This window comes from Oncorhynchus gorbuscha, linkage group LG01 (genome assembly GCF_021184085.1).
Source record: "Oncorhynchus gorbuscha isolate QuinsamMale2020 ecotype Even-year linkage group LG01, OgorEven_v1.0, whole genome shotgun sequence".
NCBI classification, from domain to species: domain Eukaryota; kingdom Metazoa; phylum Chordata; class Actinopteri; order Salmoniformes; family Salmonidae; genus Oncorhynchus; species Oncorhynchus gorbuscha.
In genome coordinates this window covers 113473355-113498114 of record NC_060173.1, presented here as the reverse complement: position 1 = coordinate 113498114, position 24760 = coordinate 113473355, and the positions used below count along the sequence as shown (strand labels likewise).

General features: G+C 42.9%; 1 protein-coding gene across 1 annotated transcript; it reads right to left on the bottom strand.

The window, feature by feature from the left end:
• Positions 1–201: 201 nt before the first annotated feature.
• On the bottom strand, positions 202–8688 carry gatd3 (glutamine amidotransferase class 1 domain containing 3). Its single transcript, XM_046341443.1, has 6 exons — positions 8428–8688; positions 5277–5329; positions 3641–3874; positions 3373–3465; positions 1766–1922; positions 202–594 (listed from the first exon to the last, which is right to left on the bottom strand). The coding sequence occupies exons 1-6, from the start codon at positions 8539–8541 to the stop codon at positions 466–468; spliced, it is 780 nt and encodes a 259-aa protein (XP_046197399.1). The 5' UTR covers positions 8542–8688; the 3' UTR covers positions 202–465.
• Positions 8689–24760: the final 16072 nt, after the last annotated feature.

The window sequence follows — 24760 nt, the reverse complement described above, 5'->3', positions numbered from 1 at the left end:
TAGAAACACAGATGATTTTAAAATTAATACATTCGTACACCTGCTCTGAATCTTTGAATGAGAGAGAGAGGAACCTCAACACGTTTGCATTTAAAACCGAGTGGCCAATGACCTGTTAGCGCCCTCTGCTGGACAATACAGGAACTAGTAGTGCTTCTCTAAATTACAACTCCATTCCAATAACAGGGAAATGAACCTGTATCTAGTTAGCAGAATAAAGTAGTTTATTATTATAATAAATTAATATTCTCTAGATTTCCAGCAAAAACATACAAAATAATTACTTCTATTGAATACTGGCACAAAATAAAATCTAAAGCTTTTGACAAATACTTTGTTGAGAGCTGTAAAACCACATAACGAGCACACTCCCTCGATATAGTTTACTGGTGAAGTGGATTTGTGTTGGACAACATTGCTATTTGGTACGATATTTAATTATAAACTATTGTGGGTTCTGCTCTTTCACTTTCCACTGAGTTTGAGGACGTTGGTTACCATGGCGCCGATGCCGTCGAAGATCAGGTGGACATGGGTCTCACACATGAAGGCTGGTGATGTCACCACCTTGTTCTTCTGGTCTACGTGGGCCTCGTGATGACACTCGGGGTCAAGGGTCACACACAGAGACAGGGATTACAGAGGCACACGTCAAAACAGCTTAAATTACATATTCACTTTCAGCTGAGTGCAGTAACTTTGTAACATACTTTTCACATTGCCTTTGACAAATGTTGTAATATATGTCATATTTAACATGCTTACAATTGGAGCAGCAGGTAGCCTAGTGGTTAGAGCATTGAGCCAGTAACCGAAAGGTTGCTGGATCGAATCCCCAAGCTGACAAGGTCTGTCGTTCTGCCCCTGAACAAGGCAGTTAACCCACTCTTCCCCAGTAGGCTGTCATTGTAAATAAGATTTTGTTCTTAACTGACTTTCCTAGTTATATAAAACATTTATAACATAAGGGAGTTTAACCCACTTATTGCAAGCGCCATCGTCTATCAAAGGTTATATCAAATGACCTTAAACGTGTTTATAATAATAATATAATATATGCCATTTAGCAGACGCTTTTATCCAAAGCGACTTACAGTCATGTGTGCATACATTCTACGTATGGGTGGTCCCGGGAATCGAACCCACTACCCTGGCGTTACAAGCGCCATGCTCTACCAACTGAGCTAGAGAAGGACCACCCATTAATTGCTGATGTCAACAGTAAGATAACAGTTAGGCAACAAACACAATTGCATTTTATCGGTGGCAATTTGAATGCATAGATATACCGTGACAAGATCCACATTGTCGTGCCGTTCATCCGCCACCACGGACCCATGTCTCAACGATCAGTACACAATTCCTGGAAGCTGAAAATGTCCCAGTTCTTCCATGGCCTGCATACTCATCAGACACGTCACCTATTGAGCATGTTTGGGATGCTCTGGATCGACGTGTACGACAGCGTGTTCAAGTAGCCGCCAATATCAAGCAACATCGCACAGCCATTGAAGAGGAGCGGGACAACATTCCACAGGCCAATCAACAACCTGATCAACTCTATGTGAAGGAGATGTGTTGTGCTGCATGAGGTAAATGGTGGGTCACACCAGATACTGACTGGTCTTCTGATCCACTCCCCTACCTTCTTTTAAAGGTATCTGTGACCAACAGAAGCACATCTGTATTCCCAGTCATGTGAAATACATGCGTGTTGCGTCTATATTTGTGTTCAGTATTTATAATCCAGCATGTGAAAGGATATGGTGACCTCCTTGACAATGTGCTTTGCTCCCAGAGCCTTAATAGCCCCAGCAGTGCCAGCATAGGGCCACTTGCCCCCCTTCTCCTCTTCGTGCCCCACCGTCACCTCTACCCCAGGAAGCAGCTTGGCAGCCAACACAGGAGAGATACAGCACAACCTAGGTTAAATATAGCCAGGTTAGGACAATGTACTAATGCCATGTGACCAGCTTAGTTTTAGAGGTTGGCACTCTGATGTCACATAGGTGGATACATTGCTATGTTTTAATTTATAAATTATTTTTACAAAAACTCCCACTTTACCTAACATCATTACTAACCTTTAGGCATATGAGCTACTATACGCAGATTGAAAACTAAAAAAATATGCTTTTTGGTCATTTGGTGGTTAAGGCTAGCAGTGTGGTTAAGGCTAGCAGTGTGGTTAAGGCTAGCAGTGTGGTTAAGGCTAGCAGTGTGGTTAAGGCTAGCAGGGTGGTTAAGTCTAGCAGGGTGGTTAAGGCTAGCAGTGTGGTTAAGGCTAGCAGTGTGGTTAAGGCTAGCAGGGTGGTTAAGGCTAGCAGGGTGGTAAAGGCTAGCAGGGTGGTTAAGGCTAGCAGGGTGGTTAAGGCTAGCAGTGTGGTTAAGGCTAGCAGGGTGGTTAAGGCTAGCAGGGTGGTTAAGGCTAGCAGTGTGGTTAAGGCTAGCAGGGTGGTTAAGGCTAGCAGGGTGGTTAAGGCTAGCAGGGTGGTTAAGGCTAGCAGTGTGGTTAAGGCTAGCAGGGTGGTTAAGGCTATCAGGGTGGTTAAGGCTAGCTTGTGGCTGTGCTAGCTAATGCCACTATGCAGAGCTGCATTCGGAACAAGATTCATGACACAAAAAGTTAACCAGGTCTCAGGGATGTAACTCATCAGTTAGATAATTCAGCTTTTTGTTTTTTGCACCCCATTTCTGGAACAATCTTCAAAATGTTCTTAAAATGTGATGTTCTGATGTCTCTAGGTCCATTCAGAAAGCTGATTGAGGACCGTATTACTGATGAATGGGTTTTTTAGGACTGTGTTTTTCTATCTGTTTGCATTTTGGATTTATTTTTTTGATATGAGTATTTTCTATAATTTCTGTAATTCAGGGCTCATCTGTAAAATAGACCTTGGTCTCAGTATGACTCCCTGATACGGGTTAAAACAAATATACGATGACCGATTAAACCTGATTAAATAAAGGTTATATAAAAAACACAATAAATAAAACAACTCTTCCTCATTTATACAACCAGTTGGGGATACTAGAATCCTCATCTTAACCGAGAGCACAAACTGATATCAGATGTTTGCTTTCTAAAACACCTTTCATTCCTTTCCGCCATCTATCCATCTGACTACTTAACTTCAAATGAGTGTGAATGGAAGGAAAGGATACAAGAATATTGAAGCCACTTTAAAACGATTGAGATACACCCAAAAGGTATTCATTTACAAGGGGCACTCGATCCCTAGTCGCTCTTGGACAGACTACGTAAACATAAATCAAGCATCTGACCAGATTACACAATATTTTTGGGGGGTCTGGGTTAACCGAGCTCAATCCCCAAACAAGCACAGTTGTACACACGACGACAGCACTGACCCGATAGGTTTGCCTGCCTTATGAAAGTCCTTCAGGACACGCTCCACATCTGTGTTGATGTTGCAGTCTGGACCGTCCACGGCAAACGTCGACCTGCCACACAAGACAAGCAAAACAGAGCCGTCTGAGGGGTACAGAGACAGAAACATTGAGATGCCCTTGAAAGAAGCTCAAAGTGTTTGTACAGCAGGTATACTTAACATGAATGATATGAATTAACGGTTGTTGTTTTTTTAACAACGTGGTATGACAACGCTGTTCCACCTACAGGTTTTTTGCTGCCCCAAAGCCCCCTGGGAAGATGATGGCGTCATGGTCGCCAACGCTGAGTTTGGCGAGATCTGTGACGTTGCCCCTAGCGATGCGTGCGGACTCTGATAAGACGTTCCTGGACTCGTTCTCAACTGGCACTCCCTTCCCGTGGTCGATGACATGCATCTGGGACACGTCAGGGGCGTACATCTGCACCTCGGCCCCGCCCCTGCTCAGGTGCACCAGGATACTGTCTCACACACACACACACAACATCACATCAGAGAGAATGATGTAGCACCTCTTGTTCACCGTGTGCATCAGGCTAGATGCCACCTCCTGCTGGCCCACTTCTCACAGGCGACTGGTGCATAGAGCCAAGCGGCGTCCGGGCTTGGCCGGTGTAGGCCGTCATTGTAAACAGGAAAATGTTCTTAACTCACTTGCCTATTTTTTATGTTTTAATTTTTTATTTCACCTTTATTTAACCAGGTGAGAACAAGTTCTCATTTACAACTGCGACCTGGACCAAGATCGCAGTAGCAATTCGACACAAACAACAACACAGAGTTACACCTGGAATAGACTAGTTAAATAAAACGTTCAATTAAAAAACATTATAATCATTTTTAAGATGTATGTTTTAGACATCTTGTCAAGCAAGTTAATAGCATGTTGTGTAAGACAGGCTTGGAATACAATGGAAATAGGCCTACTACAATAGCATGTTGTATAGTGTAAGACAGTGTAAGCAAGTAAATAGCATGTTGTATAGTGTAAGACAGTGTAAGCAAGTAAATAGCATGTTGTATAGTGTAAGACAGGCTTGGAATAGAATGGAAATAGGCCTACTACAATAGCATGTTGTATAGTGTAAGACAGGCTTGAAATAGAATGGAAATAGGCCTACTACAATAGCATGTTGTATAGTTTAAGACAGGCTTGGAATAGAATGGAAATAGGCCTACTACAATAGGATATTGTATAGTGTAAGACAGGCTTGGAATAGAATGGAAATAGGCCTACTACAATAGCATGTTGTATAGTGTAAGACAGGCTTGGAATAGAATGGAAATAGGCCTACTACAATAGCATGTTGTATAGTGTAAGACAGGCTTGGAATAGAATGGAAATAGGCCTACTACAATAGCATGTTGTATAGTGTAAGACAGGCTTGGAATAGAATGGAAATAGGCCTACTACAATAGCATGTTGTATAGTGTAAGACAGGCTTGGAATAGAATGGAAATAGGCCTACTACAATAGCATGTTGTATAGTGTAAGACAGGCTTGGAATAGAATGGAAATAGGCCTACTACAATAGCATGTTGTATAGTGTAAGACAGGCTTGGAATAGAATGGAAATAGGCCTACTACAATAGCATGTTGTATAGTGTAAGACAGGCTTGGAATAGAATGGAAATAGGCCTACTACAATAGCATGTTGTATAGTGTAAGACAGGCTTGGAATAGAATGGAAATAGGCCTACTACAATAGCATGTTGTATAGTGTAAGACAGGCTTGGAATAGAATGGAAATAGGCCTACTACAATAGCATGTTGTATAGTGTAAGACAGGCTTGGAATAGAATGGAAATAGGCCTACTACAATAGCATGTTGTATAGTGTAAGACCTACTACAATAGACTCACGCTGATGCTTCATGGATTTCTGTTCCGTCATACACACCACAGCCAGACAGCACCTGTTAACATGACTCACATTAATATGACACGTTCACTTCATAAGAAATTATTGATCATCTTATGGGAAATGAATGCAAAACTAGATCAACTCCCAACAACAAAACTAGATCAACTCCCAACAACAAAACTATACTGAACAAAAATATAAAACGCAACATTTAAAGTGTCGGTCCCATGTTTCATGAGCTGAAATAAAAAGATCCCAGACATTTTCCATTAAACAGCATGATCATTACACAGGTGCACCTTGTGCTGGGGGACAATAAAAAAGGCCAATCTAAAACGTGCAGTGTATCACACAACACAATGCCACAAGATGTTTTAAGTGCTGAGGGAGCATGCCGACTGCAGGAATGTCCGCCAGAGCAAATTGCAGATTCTGAAAAACGCTTACCTGTACCAATGTTTGTCCTGTACAACTGCAGTCCTTCCACTGAAATTCATACTTTTAATAAAAACATTTATTATATACAAGCTGTTAAGTCTCCAGTTGATTAACACAATGAGGAAAAAGTAAATTTTATTCTAGAAAAGTTTTTATTCAAAGTATGAATCGCAGTTGTAGACGACAAACATAGGTGCAGGTAAGCCTAAGCCTTTTCAGAATTGACCATTTTGATGAGGAGTTGGTTATTTGAAACAGCTGTGCAGTGCTAGGGCAGAAACCTAAATGTGCCTCTCGGGGTGCAGAGGACCGACTCTGCACAAGCTTGCAAAAAAAAAAAATGGAGTAGTCCGCCTGAAGCTAGAAGTTAAATAACAATCAGTTTCAACTTACTCTGTCGACTGACTGTAGGCTTGGTTCTTATGCAGGGGGGAATAAACATTTTAAAAAGTACATTCATGTAGTGTCTAACTTAACAGAATTTCCAAACGTGGGTCTGCAGTTCGTCAGCATGGTCAGTTCCGCTCTGCTTACCTCATGTCAAAATATAAAAAAGTTCCCCACAAGTTCTTGCTTTTTTGTGTGCAGGCACGGCGCACTTGCAGGACATTTATTTTGATATGAGGTAAGCTGAGAGGAAGTTTGGAAAGTTGGTTTATGTTCTATTAGATGTTTTTTTTTTGTAAAATGTTCCCTCTGCATAAGGACCAACCCTACAGACAATCGGCAGGGTGGACATCCCGAGGCGTTCGTGCTGATTGTGACAGCCGGTTAAAATGGCATCCCTTGACAAGAACAAGACGTATGAGAGAAGTGCAGTATTATCATAAAAGTATCACAAGTTATACTTGGAATACGGAGGAGGAAAAGAGAGGCAGAGGTCATCTAAACGATGGAAAGACGGTGAGTCGGGTAAACACGATGGGGGAAGTGAGGGAGATGGTTTGTTAAAGAATGGCAGAACATGTAAGCAGACAGAGTTAAAGAGGAGAAGTGGAAGTATCGGAGGTGGTCGGTCGGGTGTGGTGAAGTTCTCATAGCCCGAGGCTTGTAACCAAGGGCCAGGATGAAGAATAGTCTGTGACAGTAGGAGTGACATTGTTGGAGAAAAAAAGTGGACTCTTGCCTTTTGGCTGATCCATTTGTGGTTTCATGGTGAAAACAGAGTTGGGTGCTGTGGAATCGGTGAGGGTAACTCAGAAGAGGTCTTGTGATAATTGTTTGTGTTTCTGCTGGTCAGAGGGAGCAGGTGTTAAACTAATGGAGGGAGGGGTGTGTGAATTGTTTTGCTCTCAAGAAAAGGGTGCCATTGAAAGGAGTGATTACTGGGGTAGAGGTAAACAAGAAAGCTGACCAGCTGAAGGGAAAGATTCCCGGTGTTTATGATGCGACTCAGACAGCGTGGCGTATGTGGTAAAACAGAAGAGTCATTGTCTGTTGTTTTGATGTTCATTCTTTCCCCGACAAAGTTATTTTTCTGATGCAGATCGCGCTGCAAGTCCCGCCTCTCCCATCCCCTCATTGGTTTATAGAAGCAGGTATCCACCGTGCCATCCCCTCATTGGTTATACCCACGTGGGTGATTGAAAGACGAACTGTTTAGCCGGTCGTCGTGGTAATTACTATGAAAGCGTAGATGCCAATCACCATATAAGTTCAAAGATTAAAAATCGTGGAAGGAGAGATGACTAGAAAGAGTCGGTTGGCCGTTTTATGTGTGGATTAATTGTCGGAGTAGAGGACCTTGTGCATTTCAGGTAAAATAACTCAATGTTTATATCCTAGGACAAATAAGCTAGCGAGTACAAGCTAACTAGCTAAATTGCCATGCATGTTTAATGCTTTTTGACCTGTCCACAAATTCATGTAATTGGTTCAGAGTTTGTTTTGATATTTTTACCTGCGTTTCGTGATTGCGTTTGGTGTAGGGGGACAAAATATTTTTTTTGTACAATGGCGCGCGCAGCCGCTCGTTGACGTGCACGAGCAATAATTGAATAACATGGATTTCTAAACGTATTTTGCGACGCTCGCGCACGCAACGTGTCCGGTCTGGTCAGCATGTTAGATTCGATTTTAGGCAATTATAGTAACGGTTATAAACTGTACTGCAGGGATGGAACAGTTCGAGGTTATGAACATAGAGGTTGTGGTGGCAGCTGCAGAGGTATTTGGGTGTGTGAGACTTGACATCAGAAGAGTTACAGGGTGTGTTAAGTGGTGGTGTCCCGTCCTTTCAGACTGTTGGCATGAAGTAGGATTATATAACTATATTTAAATAGTGGAGTATGGTATTTATTTTAATTTTGTTTAATTATGCAAAGCATACGAGTTATACCCCAGTCTAGTAGGTGGCAGTTAACGCAACATTTATTGGATGACAACTGCCGTTAAACCACATCGAAGAAGAATCTACAGGGTGACTTGAAATTACATTGTATTTAATTTCTGGCTTTGCAGGTTAATTCCTAGCAACCTTAGTGTGTAAATACTAGCGTTGCTAAAAATAAAATAAACTGCAAGCGACTGATTGACTCAATGTTGCGACCATTTATCAAAACTCAACAACACCGCAATATAAGAGAGTGTAGTTGAGCGATTACTCAGCTAGGGATTTCCGATACTACCTGCAACTGGTCAGAACTGACTTGGCACACATTAATCATGTAGCCCCACTACTCGACACACTATATCTGATCCAGGTTTACTTACAACTGCAACTTTTGCACCGCTCCATCTGGCACTGGTGTGAAGCCCCGAGTTTACCAACTGTGATTTCCCTGGGAATGGAACCGATTTAAATGCTAGTGATCTTAAAGCAAACATTGTTGACTACAGAGTTGTACATAAACCAGACAGGGACCCCTTTTGACAAACGCGCACAAGATGCCGGACAGTGGAATCAGCGTCTCGACAGCGAAAATAAAATAGTACTTCCGGGTAACGGAATTTCGGAAACGTACAAATTAACAGTCCCTCGCGTAAATTAGAAAAGTGTCATTAACCTGTATTTATTAATGATGTATGGAAAAAAATAAACATTAACATGTCTAAACATTAACAACGACTCATTTGTTCATATTTAACTGAAATGTGCATTAATTTGGGATTTTAAAACACGTTCCAACGTCAAATAAATGCCCCCAAATCACTATATATGCATTACATATTGGCTTATAGAGAAATAATGATTCTGTAAAAGTGGGGAGGGGAGTACTCAGTATGGTCTGTAGAATATATATATATATACTATATATATAACACTTTGTTGGTTACTACATGATTTCCATATGTGCTTCATAGTTTTGATGTCTTCACTATTAGTCTACAATGTAGAAAATAGTACAATTCTTTTTTTTTACCTTTATTTAACCAGGTAGGCTAGTTGAGAACAAGTTCTCATTTACAACTGCGACCTGGCCAAGATAAAGCATAGCAGTGTGAACAGACAACACAGAGTTACACATGGAGTAAACAATTAACAAGTCAATAACACAGTAGAAAAAAAGAGAGTCTATATACATTGTGTGCAAAATGCATGAGGAGGTAGGCGAATAATTACAATTTTGCAGATTAACACAAATAAAGAAAAACCCTGGAATGGGTAGGTGTGTATAAACGTTTGACTGGTACTGTATATATTTACATCATTTGTAACATTGTGTACTATGCAAAGCTGCAAAAAAGATTGATTTCGTATCATACTCATAGCGTTTTACCAATTGAGATAGAGGACTCTGTGCCATTATAGCCTCTGTGACAGCATGGGTAGCACCATTGAGGTAATCTCCATTTTGAAGTAGTCAATTTTCTTCTTACCGATTGGCTGATTTCTCCTGATGACCCGTTTGGACATGACTGCAACAGGGTCACCAAGAGGGATCAGCCAATTAAGTTGGAAGTCCCACCCAGTTGGCTTCATTAAAGTGGTGGAAGCCCTCAATGGCGATGCCAATGCTAAGACGCCCCTTTGGCCACTAGAGGCCTCTAGCATTCGCTATGGTTTTATTGTAAAACTTTTATTTTGAAGGCAGAATCCCGAAACCGGAATTCTTAATGTAGTTAGCATCCAGCTAGTGTTGCTGTCATGACGCTAGTGAGAGTGGTCAGCAAATGTGACACCTGGCATGGCATGTTTCAGCAAGGTCATGCAGTGAAATACTTATTTGACAGAATTATTTTAGCTATCATGTCATGAAAATACAACAATAGGTTTTGTGTCTGTGTCTTCGTGACCTTTTATTAGTAACCTGAAGGTAAAAAATATATTTTGTTTCACATAAGTGTGCCTGGAAGATATTTAAAATAGTTTATTGGCGATAATTACTGTAATGTTTTAAAAAGTTATTCGATTAGGTATCGTATCAGGTCCGCTTAATATAAACGAAATATGGCGATGCATGGCGGCATACTGTATGACCTCCGTTTTGCGAGCGCTCTGCTATTTTGTGATACTTTTTTGGCATTTATTTTTACTTGTATTTTCACTAACTGTATTCGCTATAACTTTTTATAAACGTCAAAAACCTTTTAACATCAGATCCATCAATGCATTTTTCACCTGTCCTGTATTACCTTATGGTCAGATGAATTCTACCTCCCCACGGGAATCTTTAAGCTGTTATCATGAACGTAGTAGACATTCCACTTAAGGACAAGAAAAATAACAAGCTGGCACTTAACAAACTGTACGAGGCTATAAACAAGCTTGAAAACTCGCAAGAAAAAAACTCTGCTTTTCTTTTCTAGTGGCCTGTGTAACAGTATAACTTTAAAACGTCCCCTTGCCCATACCCGGGCTCGAACCAGGGACCCTCTGCACGCATCAACAACTGACACCCACGAAGCATCGTTACCCATCGCTCCACGAAAGCCGCGGCTCTTGCAGAGCAAGGGGAACCACTACTTCCAGGTCTCGGAGCGATTGACGTCACCGATTGAAATGCTACTAGCGTTCACCACCGCTAACTAGCTAGCCATTTCACATCCGTTACACCAGGAAATGTAATTCCACGTCATTACAACACTTGATGCCCAATTTACATCAACACGTCTCCAACGCCACTAGGGGTGATAAGGTCCTGATATTCTACCTACAAGCAAGCATACAAGGCCCTCCCTCCTCCCCCCATTCGGCCAATCATATCATGACTCTGTTTACAAGCAGACACTCAAACAGGAAGTACCCGTTACTCGTTCCGTTGAGAAACTGTGATCAGAATCAGAGATTATGCTGCAGGACTGCTGATATGTTCAGAGCTAACCACCTCCGTCACCAGCCTCATTAGGAAATGCATCGGTGATGTTGTCCCCACAGTGGCGGTTTCCTTTCCAGCCATTACAATGATCCTGTCCTCCTATAGCTCCTCTCACCAGCCTCCCTTGGTGGAATCATATTACACATGCTCTGGCGCATGTGGCAGGGACTACAGTCCATTACTAATTACAAATGAAGACCCGGATCTGCCCTAACGATGCCTCTCTACCAGAAGAACTCAATACATTGAATTGTATTCATTGTTCGACTATAACAACACCGTGCTGCGCGTGAGGGCCCCTACCGACCCAGAGGATCTCGGCTCTCTCTTTAATCAGGTCAACACTCGTAAACGCCTCAGGGCCGGACGGTATTCCACGGCGTCTTCTTAGAGCATGGCAGGCATCAACACTGTCATTTCCAACCTCTCCTTGTCCCAGTCTGTAATCCACACATCTCAAGATGACCACCATCATTCCTGTTCCTAAGAACTCTGAGGCTTCATGCCACAATGACTACCACCCTGTGTCATTCACATCTGTAATCATGAAGTGCTTTGAGAGGCTGGTTATGGCACACATTAACTCCATCATCCCAGACACCTTAGACCCAAGACAACTTCAGGAAATGGTGAGACGAGCTTGCCCCCATCCACATAGACGGGGCTGCAGTGGAACGTGTTGAGAGCTTAAAGTTCCTCGGTTAAATGGTCCACACACACGCAACAATGCCTCTTCCCCCACAGGAGGCTAAAAAGGTTTGGCATGGCCCCTCAAATCCCCAAAGCTCTACAGCTGCACTATTAAGAGCATCTTGCCTGGCTGCATCACAGCTTGGTATGGCAACAGCACCGCCTGAATCGCATGGCGCTACAGAGGATGGTACAGACATCACTACAGGCTCTACAACCCGTACATCAATGGGACCGAGCTCCCTGCTATCCAGGACCTCTATATCAGGAGGTGTGAAAGGAAGGTCCTGATAATCGGACCTTTATAGTAGAATCATACAACCAGAATCTAAAGACGGTGACATCTTGTGGAAGCCCTAGGAAGTGCATAAACATCCATATCTAAGCTGGACTTCAAATGGCTGTTTTCAATATCGAGGTCTCACTTCCTGTTTGGATTTCTTCTCAGGTTTTTGCCTGCCATATGAGTTATGTTATACTCACAGACATAATTCAAACATTTTTAGAAACTTCAGAGTGTTTGCTATCCACCAGTAATAACAACATGCATATATTCCCATCTGGGAGTAGGAGGCAGTTTACTCTGGGCACGCCTTTCATCCAAAAGTGAAAATGCTGCCCCCTAGCCCCAACAGGTTAAAAATAACCTCACACTCAACGTCAACAAAACTAAGGAGATGATTGTGGACTTCAGGAAACAGCAGAGGGAACACCCCCGATCCACATCGATGGAACAGTAGTGGAGAGGGTAGTACGTTTTAAGTTCCTCGGCATACACATCACAGACAAACTGAATTGGTCCACCCACACAGACAGCATCGTGAAGAAGGCGCAGCAGCGCCTCTTCAACCTCAGGAGGCTGAAGAAATTCAGCTTGTCAACAAAAGCACTCACAAACTTCTACAGATGCACAATCGAGAGCATCCTGGCGGGTTGTATCACCGCCTAGTACGGTAACTGCTCCGCCCACAACCGTAAGGCTCTCCAGAGGGTAGTGAGGTCTGCACAACGCATCACCGGGGGCAAACTACCTGCCCTCCAGGACACCTACACCACCAGATGTCACAGGAAGGCTATAAAGATCATCAAGGACAGCAACCACCCGAGCCACTGCCTGTTCACCCCGCTATCATCCAGAAGGCGAGGTCAGTACAGGTGCATCAAAGCTGGGACCGAGAGACTGAAAAACAGCTTCTATCTCAAGGCCATCAGACTGTTAAACAGCCACCACTAACATCGCTACACTCGCACTAACATCTGCTAACCATGTGTATGTGACAAATAAAACTTGATTTGATTTGACTCCAACCACCATAGACTGTTCTCTCTGCTTCCGCATGGAAAGTGGTACAGGTGTATCAAGTCTGACACCAACAGGCTCCTGAACAGCGTCTATCCTCAAGCCATAAGACTTGTTGCTAAATAGCAAACAGGATCTGTTGACCCTTGTACTGTATTTGTGTACTGTCTCTATGCACGCGCACACACACACACACACACACACACACACACACACACACACACACACACACACACACACACACACACACACACACACACACACACACACACACACACACACACACACACACACACACACACACACACACACACACACACTAATTTAATTTGCTTGCACACATATTTACACTGACTCTACACACACACACACTCACATCCTGAAGGCTCGTCACCTTACCCCTATATATATATATATACATGTATCTACCTGTACCACTCCAGTATCCCTGTACATTGTCAATATGGTACTGGAACTGAACCTGTACATGGTAACCTGTAGGTGAGTCCCACATGAACATTTAATGACGTGAGCGATGTTGTGGTCCTGACACATGAAGTCAGCGTGGATCGGGCCCACCTCTTCCTTCAGGGGTTTGGTTTACCCCTCCAGGTTGGTGTTGGGCTCCCCAACTTTGTAAACCTCATCATCCTGCACGCAAGGAGAGTTGGTCATGAGTAACTATCAAACTCCTAACTCCTGCTCGCTACAATCTTACCTCTAACAGGTTACTAAAAATGTTACTAGAAATGTATAGCGGCTGTTTTATAGGCTCCTGACTAATCCTGCTGATTTGTTGTTGAACACCAGAGGGTATCCTTGAGCACATCTATTCCATCTAGTTTTTATCATTATTTTCTTAAAGGAAAACACAAAGATGTTGAAGGGCTCCGGAGTGACACAGCAGTCTGAGGCAGTGCTTCAGGCATCACTACAGACACCCTGGTTCGAATCCAGGCTGTATCACAACCGGCTGTGATTTGGAGTCCCGTAGGGTGGCGCGCAATTGGCCCTGGCGTCGTCTGGGTAGTCATTGTAAATAAGAATTTGTTCTTAACCGACTTGCCTAGTAAAGAAGAAAAAAAGTTTACATACATGTAGGTTGTTGTCATTAAAACTTGTTTTTTAACCACTCCTCAAATAAAAACAAATACTGTATGCTTCGTTCAATTGACATATGGTATATAAATTATGACTTACTATAAGGTTGTTTTAATTATTATGTGGATTATAATAAATTTGCACATTTGCAAAGGGGTGAATGTTCAACTTTAGTCTTTGTGTCAGGTGAACTGTTGTGTCCTCATCTTTTGCTCTGATAATTTCATTCAAGCATTTGGGTTATAAATAGAAGTTACAAAGAAAACAAAGAACAAAGAAACAAAGAAATAAAAATAAATAAAGAAATAAAATAATAAAATAATGAATGAACTCCAACATGTTAAAGCAAATCAGGAAGTAACGGTTTATAAATCTTGGCTGTACTATTATTGTATTTGTTGTGTTCCAAATGGTCAGAATTTTTTTAATAATGACTTTCCTTCTCCCTTATTTATTATCTTTATTCTGCAAAATAATTATTTATTATGATCCAAACCCACAGATGAGTGAGTCACTCAGCTTTATTCTGCAAAATAGCATGTTAAATAGGCCAAGTCTAAATTAATACATTATATTGGTTAAATAAACTAGTATATTTCATCAAAAAGAACACATTAATTAAATAGCTCAGCTCTTGAAAATATGGGCAATCTTTTTCCGTCCGTATCCTTGCTGGGCTCTCATTCAGTTTCTTCTTCACATCAGCAAAAAAGGACATCAGCAACCCTCTTTATACCGAGAGGCTATCAGTCTTTCCACACTAGTAAATAAAGCCTGTTTGTAATCTTTTTTTGTCATCTGTTTTTCGAGGGAGAGAAACCAAAAGCGATACCAAAGGCATAATCAGCGTTCTAATTCCCCCTTGTGAGTTAGGCACTACAGACGGTAGTGATGTACTGGGGCCAAGCTCCCTGCCATGCAGGACCTCTACACCAGCCGGTGTCAGAGGAAAGGCTCTAAAAAAATGGTCAAAGACTCCAGCCATCCAAGTCGTAGACTATTCTCTCTGCTACCACACGGCAGGTGGCACAGAGTCTGGAAACGAAACGACTATGAACAACTTCTTACCCCCCCCAAGCTATAATACTGATAAATAGTTAGTCTGGGTAGCTTATTTACGTTACACCGTTGGCTTAATTATTTTTCCACAAAGAAAAGCTACAGCCCTTCATGTCTCCTCTGCTTCACATAGCGTATGAGACTAAGGCAGATACTGTAGGTTCTATACTATCGTACAGAATTGCACAGTGTATACTATAGACACAGTAATAGTACAGTGTTAGCTTCATTCTCCAGTATTGGGCTGGGTTTATGTTACCATAGTAACCAGTATTGGGCTGGGTTTATGTTACCATAGTAACCAGTATTGGGCTGGGTTTGTGTTACCATAGTAACCAGTATTGGGCTGGGGTTTATGTTACCGTAGTAACCAGTATTTGGGTTTATGTAGTACCAGTATTGGGCTGGGTTTATGTTACCATAGTAACCAGTATTGGGCTGGGTTTATGTTACCATAGTAATCAGTATTGGGCTGGGTTTATGTTACCATAGTAACCAGTATTGGGCTGGGTTTATGTTACCATAGTAACCAGTATTGGGCTGGGTTTATGTTACCATAGTGACCAGTATTGGACTGGGTTTAGAACAGGGCTCCGGGCAGCCGAGCGGAAATGGAGGAAAACTCGCCTCCCTGCGGACCTGGCATCCTTTCGCTCCCTCCTCTCTACATTTTCCTCTTCTGTCTCTGCTGCTAAAGCCACTTTCTACCACTCTAAATTCCAAGCTTCTGCCTCTAACCCTAGGAAGCTCTTTGCCACCTTCTCCTCCCTCCTGAATCCTCCCCCCCCCCCTCCTCCCTCTCTGCAGATGACTTCGTCAACAATTTTTAAAAGAAGGTCGACGACATCCGATCCTCGTTTGCTAAGTCAAACGACACCGCTGGTTCTGCTCACACTGCCTTACCCTGTGCGCTGACCTCTTTCTCCCCTCTCTCTCCAGATGAAATCTCGCGTCTTGTGACGGCCGGCCGCCCAACAACCTGCCCGCTCGACCCTATCCCCTCCTCTCTTCTCCAGACCATTTCCGGAGACCTTCTCCCTTACCTCACCTCGCTCATCAACCCATCCCTGACCGCTGGCTACGTCCCTTCCGTCTTCAAGAGAGCGAGAGTTGCACCCCTTCTGAAAAAACCTACACTCGATCCCTCCGATGTCAACAACTACAGACCAGTATCCCTTCTTTCTTTTCTCTCCAAAACTCTTGAACGTGCCGTCCTTGGCCAGCTCTCCCGCTATCTCTCTCAGAATGACCTTCTTGATCCAAATCAGTCAGGTTTCAAGACTAGTCATTCAACTGAGACTGCTCTTCTCTGTATCACGGAGGCGCTCCGCACCGCTAAAGCTAACTCTCTCTCCTCTGCTCTCATCCTTCTAGACCTATCGGCTGCCTTCGATACTGTGAACCATCAGATCCTCCTCTCCACCCTCTCCGAGTTGGGCATCTCCGGCGCGGCCCACGCTTGAATTGCGTCCTACCTGACAGGTCGCTCTTACCAGGTGGCGTGGCGAGAATCTGTCTCCTCACCACGCGCTCTCACCACTGGTGTCCCCCAGGGCTCTGTTCTAGGCCCTCTCCTATTCTCGCTATACACCAAGTCACTTGGCTCTGTCATAACCTCACATGGTCTCTCCTATCATTGCTATGCAGACGACACACAATTAATCTTCTCCTTTCCCCCTTCTGATGACCAGGTGGCGAATCGCATCTCTGCATGTCTGGCAGACATATAAGTGTGGATGACGGATCACCACCTCAAGCTGAACCTCGGCAAGACGGAGCTGCTCTTCCTCCCGGGGAAGGACTGCCCGTTCCATGATCTCGCCATCACGGTTGACAACTCCATTGTGTCCTCCTCCCAGAGCGCTAAGAACCTTGGCGTGATTCTGGACAACACCCTGTCGTTCTCAACTAACATCAAGGCGGTGGCCCTTTCCTGTAGGTTCATGCTCTACAACATCCGCAGAGTACGACCCTGCCTCACACAGGAAGCGGCGCAGGTCCTAATCCAGGCACTTGTCATCTCCCGTCTGGATTACTGCAACTCGCTGTTGGCTGGGCTCCCTGCCTGTGCCATTAAACCCCTACAACTCATCCAGAACGCCGCATCCCGTCTGGTGTTCAACCTTCCCAAGTTCTCTCACGTCACCCCGCTCCTCCGCTCTCTCCACTGGCTTCCAGTTGAAGCTCGCATCCGCTACAAGACCATGGTGCTTGCCTACGGAGCTGTGAGGGGAACGGCACCTCAGTACCTCCAGGCTCTGATCAGGCCCTACACCCAAACAAGGGCACTGCGTTCATCCACCTCTGGCCTGCTCGCCTCCCTACCACTGAGGAAGTACAGTTCCCGCTCAGCCCAGTCAAAACTGTTCGCTGCTCTGGCCCCCCAATGGTGGAACAAACCCCCTCACGACGCCAGGACAGCGGAGTCAATCACCACCTTCCGGAGACACCTGAAACCCCACCTCTTTAAGGAATACCTAGGATAGGATAAGTAATCCTTCTCACCCCCCTTCCCCCCTTTAAGATTTAGATGCACTATTGTAAAGTGACTGTTCCACTGGATGTCATAAGGTGAATGCACCAATTTGTAAGTCGCTCTGGATAAGAGCGTCTGCTAAATGACTTAAATGTAATGTAAATGTTTATGTTACCATAGTAATCAGTATTGGGCTGGGTTTATGTTACCATAGTAACCAGTATTGGGCTGGGTTTATGTTACCATAGTAACCAGTATTGGGCTGGGTTTATGTTACCATAGTGACGTTACACTGGTGGTTTGTTTTCTTCATGCAGTTGCTGGGTTACGATAGTTGTTGTTACACCATTTTTCAGTCCAGGCAGTAACTATCCTATTTTCCCTTGGAAACTCACATCTCAGCTCTATTACACCGTGAGGTGTGTAGCTGGGTTACCAATTTCCTGTTGCACTTATAGTTAAGACAGGAACCATTCTAGTTTCCCCTGGCAACTCACATTACAGATATATTATGCTGTTTTTCACAACAGTGCGAAACTGGATTGATGCTCAATGGTTTCTGTTCCATTACTTCACAGTACATACAGTAATAATAATATAATAATAATATATGCCATTTAGCAGACGCTTTTATCCAAAGCGACTTACAGTCATGTGTGCATACATTCTACGTATGGGTGGTCCCGGGGATCGAACCCACTACCCTGGCGTTACAAGCGCCATGCTCTACCAACCAGTAAGCATCCTAGCTAGTTTTCCCCTTGAAACTTACATCTCAGCTCTACTACACTGAGGGTTTCAGTATATAGCTGGGTTTGCTACAATTCTGTTCTATTACTTTACAGTACAGACCGTAACTATCCTAGTTTCCCTTAGAAACTCACATAACAGCTAGATTACAATGCTGATCTTATGCAGTGTGTAGCTGGGGTTGCCATCTTGTTTTGTTACTCTGCAGGGTGTACACTACACATATCTTCTTCCCACAGAGAGAAACAACCATTTCAAGTATGGCTTTTCGGCAGGACTGCGCCTTAGAATGTTGCTCCTCCTGTAGTCATCCTGAGGTGCTTTCCACTGGCAATGGCAGCTTCTCACTAGCCCAAAGGCCAAACGGAGAGAGGCAAGTGGAGTTCCCATGAGCACTGAGTACAGTGATGAAAGGCTATGAACTCCAAGTCTGATGCTGGCCACTGCTATAGTTCCGGCTCCTGTAATGTCTCCGGGTTTTCTAGTATTGACACCGTGGTTGACTGAATGTTTTCCCAACGAGTTCAGAGGAAAAGAGTGTCAATCAACATCCTAACGCCCTCATTCTGGCCAAGAGTTCTGGTCCTGGGGCTCAGTTCACAAACAGACCCTATAACGTGTCTGACAGACACGCCAACCGGCCAGTTGTCCACATACGCCCCTCTTGCTGTTGCGGGTGTTCTAGAAGATTCCTCCAGTGTGTTGTGCCCAGCAATGGACACTTTTCACAGATGCAGACAATACGAAAGCTTTATCAGTTTTTATTTACTATGATGAGAGTTCTCGTCAAGGGTCTATCCCGAACGGACTCTCACGTTGTATGGTGGACACTGTTAGTGCAGCTTTTCGGCTGGTCCGCCGGCTTTATTCTGAAGGAGTAACAGGGAACAGGCCACAAACGGACACGAGGACCCTCTTGAACCACATTCGATTTCTGGGCCTCACCATAAATGAGGAGAAAAGTCAACTGACCCCCCCCTCACGTAAGGTGATCTACCTTGGGATGTCCATAGACTAGAGTCTCATGTGGCAACGTCTCCCTCAGATGAGAGTAACAAAATCCTTATCTTACTTCAACCGTTTCTGTGTCGGACGAGCCGTTGGTTCACTGTTTGTTCCGCTGGGCCACTCCATCAGGACCACATAGCATTCATATATCATCCTGGAATATCCAAGGTCAGAGGTCATCTGCCTTTGGCCTAAAGAGCAGGAACACGGGCTTCGCCAAAGAAATCGGTAATACAGACATTGTCATCCTGCAAGAAACCTGGTATAGAGGAGACGGACCCACTGGTTGCTCTCTAGGTTACAGTAGAGCTGGTAGTCCCATCCACCTACCAGGTGTGAAACAGGGAAGGGACTCAGGGGTTATGCTAATTTGGTATAGAGCAGACCTAACTCACTCCATTAAATTAATCAAAACAGGAACATTTTACATTTGGCTAGAAATTCAAAAGGAAATTATCTTAACAGAGAATATGTGCTACCTATATTCCCCCACTAGAATCCCCATACTTTAATGAAGACAGCTTCTCCATCCTGGAGGGGGAAATCAATCATTTCCAGGCCCAGGGACATGTACTAGTCTGTGGCGACCTAAATGCCAGAACCGGACAAGAACCTGACAACCTCAGCACACAGGGGGACAAACACCTGCCTGCAGGTGACAGCATCCCCTCCCCCATATGCCCCTCCAAGGCACAACTATGACAACATAACAAACAAAAATGGGTCACAACCTGCAGCTCTGTCGCACGCTGGGTATGTACATAGTCTATGGTAGGCTTTGAGGGGACTCCTATGGTAGGTACACCTATAGCTCTGTCGGACGCTGGGTATGTACATAGTCTATGGTAGGCTTCGAGGGGACTCCTATGGTAGGTACACCTATAGCTCTGTCGCACGCTGGGTCTGTACATAGTCTATGGTAGGCTTTGAGGGGACTCCTATGGTAGGTACACCTATAGCTCATCTTTTGGCAGTAGTACTGTAGACTACTTTATCACTGACCTCAACCCAGAGTCTCTCAGAGCATTCACAGTCAGCCCACTGACACCCCTATCAGATCACAGCAAAATCACAGTCTACTTGAATAGAGCAATACTCAATCATGAGGCATCAAAGCCAAAGGAACTGAGTAACATTAAGAAATGCTATAGATGGAAGGAATGCAGTTTGGAAACCTACCAAAAAACAATTAGGCAACAACAGATTCAATCCCTTTTAGACAATTTCCCGGGTAAAATGTTTCACTGTAATAGTGAAAGTGTAAACTTGGCAGTAGAACATCTTAAAAGTATATTTGACCTCTCAGCTTCCCTAACAAATCTAAACATCTCAAATAAAAAAAAACACAGAAAATTAACAACAATGACAAATGGTTTGATGAAGAATGCAAAAATCTAAGAAAGAAATTGAGAAACCTGTCCAACCAAAAACATACATACCTGTAAAACCTGAGTCTACGCCTTCACTATGGTGAATCACTAAAACAATACAGAAATACACTACAGAAAGAGAAGGAACATCATGTCAGATATCAGCTCAATGTAACTGAAGAATCCATAGACTCTAACCACTTCTGGGAAAATTGGAAAACACTAAACAAACAACAACACGAAGAATTATCTATCCAAAATGGAGATGTCTGGGTAAACCACTTCTCCAATCTTTTTGGCTCTATAACAAATAATAAAGAGCAAAAACAAATACAGGATCAAATACAGATCTTAGAATCAACTATTAAAAACTACCAGAACCCACTGGATTCCAGAACCCACTGGATTCCAGAACCCACTGGATTCCAGAACCCACTGGAATCTCCAATTACCTTGAATGAGCTACAGGATAAAATAAAAAACCTCCATAAAAAGGCCTGTGGTGTTGATGGTATCCTTAATGAAATGGTCAAATATACAGACAACAAATTCCAATTGGCTATACTAAAACTCTTCAACATCATCCTCAGCTCTGGCATCTTCCCCAATATTTGGAACCAAGGACTGATCACCCCAATCCACAAAAGTGGAGACAAATTTGACCCCAATAACTACCGTGGAATATGCGTCAACAACAACCTTGGGAAAATCTTCTGCATTATCATTAACAGCAGACTTATACATTTCCTCAATGAAAACAATGTACTGAGCAAATGTCAAATTGGCTTTTTACCAAATTACCGTACAACAGACAAAGTATTCACCCTGCACACCCTAATTGACAACCAAACAAACCAAAACAAAGGCAAAGTATTCACATGCTTTGTTGATTTCAAAAAAGCCCACGACTCAATTTGGCATGAGGGTTTGCTACAAATTAATGGAAAGTGGTGCCGGGGGTAAAACATAAGACATTATAAAATACATGTACACAAACAACAAGTGTGTGGTTAAAATTGGCAAAAAACACACTTTTTTTCCCACAGGGCCATGGGGTGAGACAGGGATGCAGCTTAAGCCCCACCCTCTTCAACATATATTTGATTTGATTTGATCTGATTTATATATCAACGAATTGGCGCGGGCACTAGAAAGGTCTGCAGCACCCTGCCTCACCCTACTAGATTCTGAAGTAAAATGTCTACTGTTTGCTGATGATCTGGTGCTTCTGTCACCAACCAAGGAGGGTCTACAGCAGCACCTAGATTTTCTACACAGATTCTGCCAGACCTGGGCCCTGACAGTAAATCTCAGTAAGACCAAAATGATGGTGTTCCAAAAAAGGTCCAGTCGCCAGGAGCTCAAATACAAATTCCATCTAGACACTATTACCCTAGAGCACATAAAAAACGATACATACCTTGGCCTAAACATCAGCGCCACAGGTAACTTCCACAAAGCTGTGAACGATCTGAGAGACAAGGCAAGAAAGGCATTCTATGCCATCAAAAGGAACATAAATTTCAACATACCAATTAGGATTTGGCTACAAATACTTGAATCAGTCATAGAGCCCATTGCCCTTTATGGTTGTGAGGTCTGGTGTCTGCTCACCAACCAAGATTTCACAAAATGGGACAAACACCAAATTGAGACTCTGCATGCAGAATTCTGCTAAAAAATCCTCCATGTGCAACATAGAACACCAAATAATGCATGCAGAGCAGAATTAGGCCGATACCCACTAATTATCAAAATCCAGAAAAGAGCCATTAAATTCTACAACCACCTAAAAGGAAGCGATTCTCAAACCTTCCATAACAAAGCCATCACCTACAGAGAGATGAACCTGGAGAAGAGTCCCTTAAGCAAGCTGGTCCTAGGGCTCTGTTCACAAACACAAACACACCCCACAGAGCCCCAGGACAGCAGCACAATTAGACCCAACCAAATCATGAGAAAACAAAAAGATAATTACTTGACACATTGGAATGAATTAACAAAAAAACAGAGCAAACTAGAATAGCATTCTGGCCCTAAACAGAGAGTACACAGTCGCAGAATACCTGACCACTGTGACTGACCCAAACTTAAGGAAAGCTTTGACTATGTACAGACTTAGTGAGCATAGCCTTGCTATCGAGAAAGGCCTCCGTAGGCAGACATGGCTCTCAAGAGAAGACAGGCTATGTGCTCACTGCCCACAAAATGAGGTGGAAACTGAGCTACACTTCCTAACCTCCTGTCCAATGTATGACCATATTAGAGACATATATTTCCCCCAGATCACACAGATCCACAAAGAATTGGAAAACAAACCCAATTTGGATAAACTCCCATATCTATTGGGTGAAATTCCACAGTGTGCCATCACAGCAGCAAGATTTGTGACTTGTTGCCGCAAGAAAAGAGCAACCAGTGAAGTACAAACACCATTGTAAATACAACCCATATTTATGCTTATTTATTTTCCCTTGTGTACTTTACCATTTGTACATTGTTACAACACTCTCTATATATATATATATAATATGACATTTGTAATGTCTTTATTGTTTTGAAACTTCTGTGAGTGTAATGTTTACTGTTCATTTTTATTGTTTATTTCACTTTTGTATATTATCTACCTCACTTGCTTTGGCAATGTTAACATGGTTCCCATGCCAATAAAGCCCATTGAATTGAATAGGATAGATAGATAGAAGAATTTCAAATATAAAATATATTTTGATTTGTTTGTAACTTTTTTGGTTACTATATGATTCCATATGTGTTATTTCATAGTTTTGATGTCTTCACTATAATTATACAATGTAGAAAATTGTTTTAAAAAAAAGCAAAAATAAAGAAAAACACTTTAATGAGTTATTATATTATATTATAGGTGTTGGAAAACCTTTGACTGACAGTATAATTCTGTGGGTGTTGTGTACTGTGTTCATCAGTGACGGCTCCTCTGAGGATTGTTTGTCAAAATCATCCAAAAGTATCTCAAATTGATTAAAGTCACTAATATCAAGTCACCTACAGACTTGATATCATTGGTCACTTTAATAAATGAACACTAGTCACTTTAATAATGCCACTTTAAGAATGTTTACATGTCTCATATTACATGTATATACTGTACACTGTATCCTTCACTATCTATTCTTTACTATCTATTGTATCTTAGCCGCTCTGTCACTGCTCATCTATATATTTATACTTATATAGTCTCATCCCATCTCATTTACTAGATTGTGTGTATTAGGTTTAGTTGTGGAATTCCTAGATGTGACGTATTACGTGCTGCACTGTCAGATCTAGGAGCATAAGCATTTCACTCACAATAACATCTGCTAACCATGTCTATGTCATGTTTTGTCATATATTGTCTTGTCCTTGTGCTTTCCCTTCTGTTTGTTTCCCCCTGCTGGTCTTATTAGGTTCGTTCCCTTTTTCTATCCCTCTCTCTCCCCCTCCCTCTCTCTCTTCTCTCTATCGTTCCATTCCTGCTCCCAGCTGTTCCTCATTCTCCTAACTCACTCATTTACTCTTTTCACACCTGTCCCCTATTTTGCCCTCTGATTAGAGTCCCTATTTCTCCCCTTGTTTTCCGCTTCTGTCCTTGTCGTATCAAATCAAATCAAATCAAATCAAATCAAATTTATTTATATAGCCCTTCGTACATCAGCTGATATCTCAAAGTGCTGTACAGAAACCCAGCCTAAAACCCCAAACAGCAAACAATGCAGGTGTAAAAGCACGGTGGCTAGGAAAAACTCCCTAGAAAGGCCAAAACCTAGGAGAAACCTAGAGAGGAACCGGGCTATGTGGGGTGGCCAGTCCTCTTCTGGCTGTGCCGGGTAGAGATTATAACAGAACATGACCAAGATGTTCAAATGTTCATAAATGACCAGCATGGTCAAATAATAATAAGGCAGAACAGTTGAAACTGGAGCAGCAGCACAGTCAGGTGGACTGGGGACAGCAAGGAGCCATCATGTCAGGTAGTCCTGGGGCACGGTCCTAGGGCTCAGGTCCTCCGAGA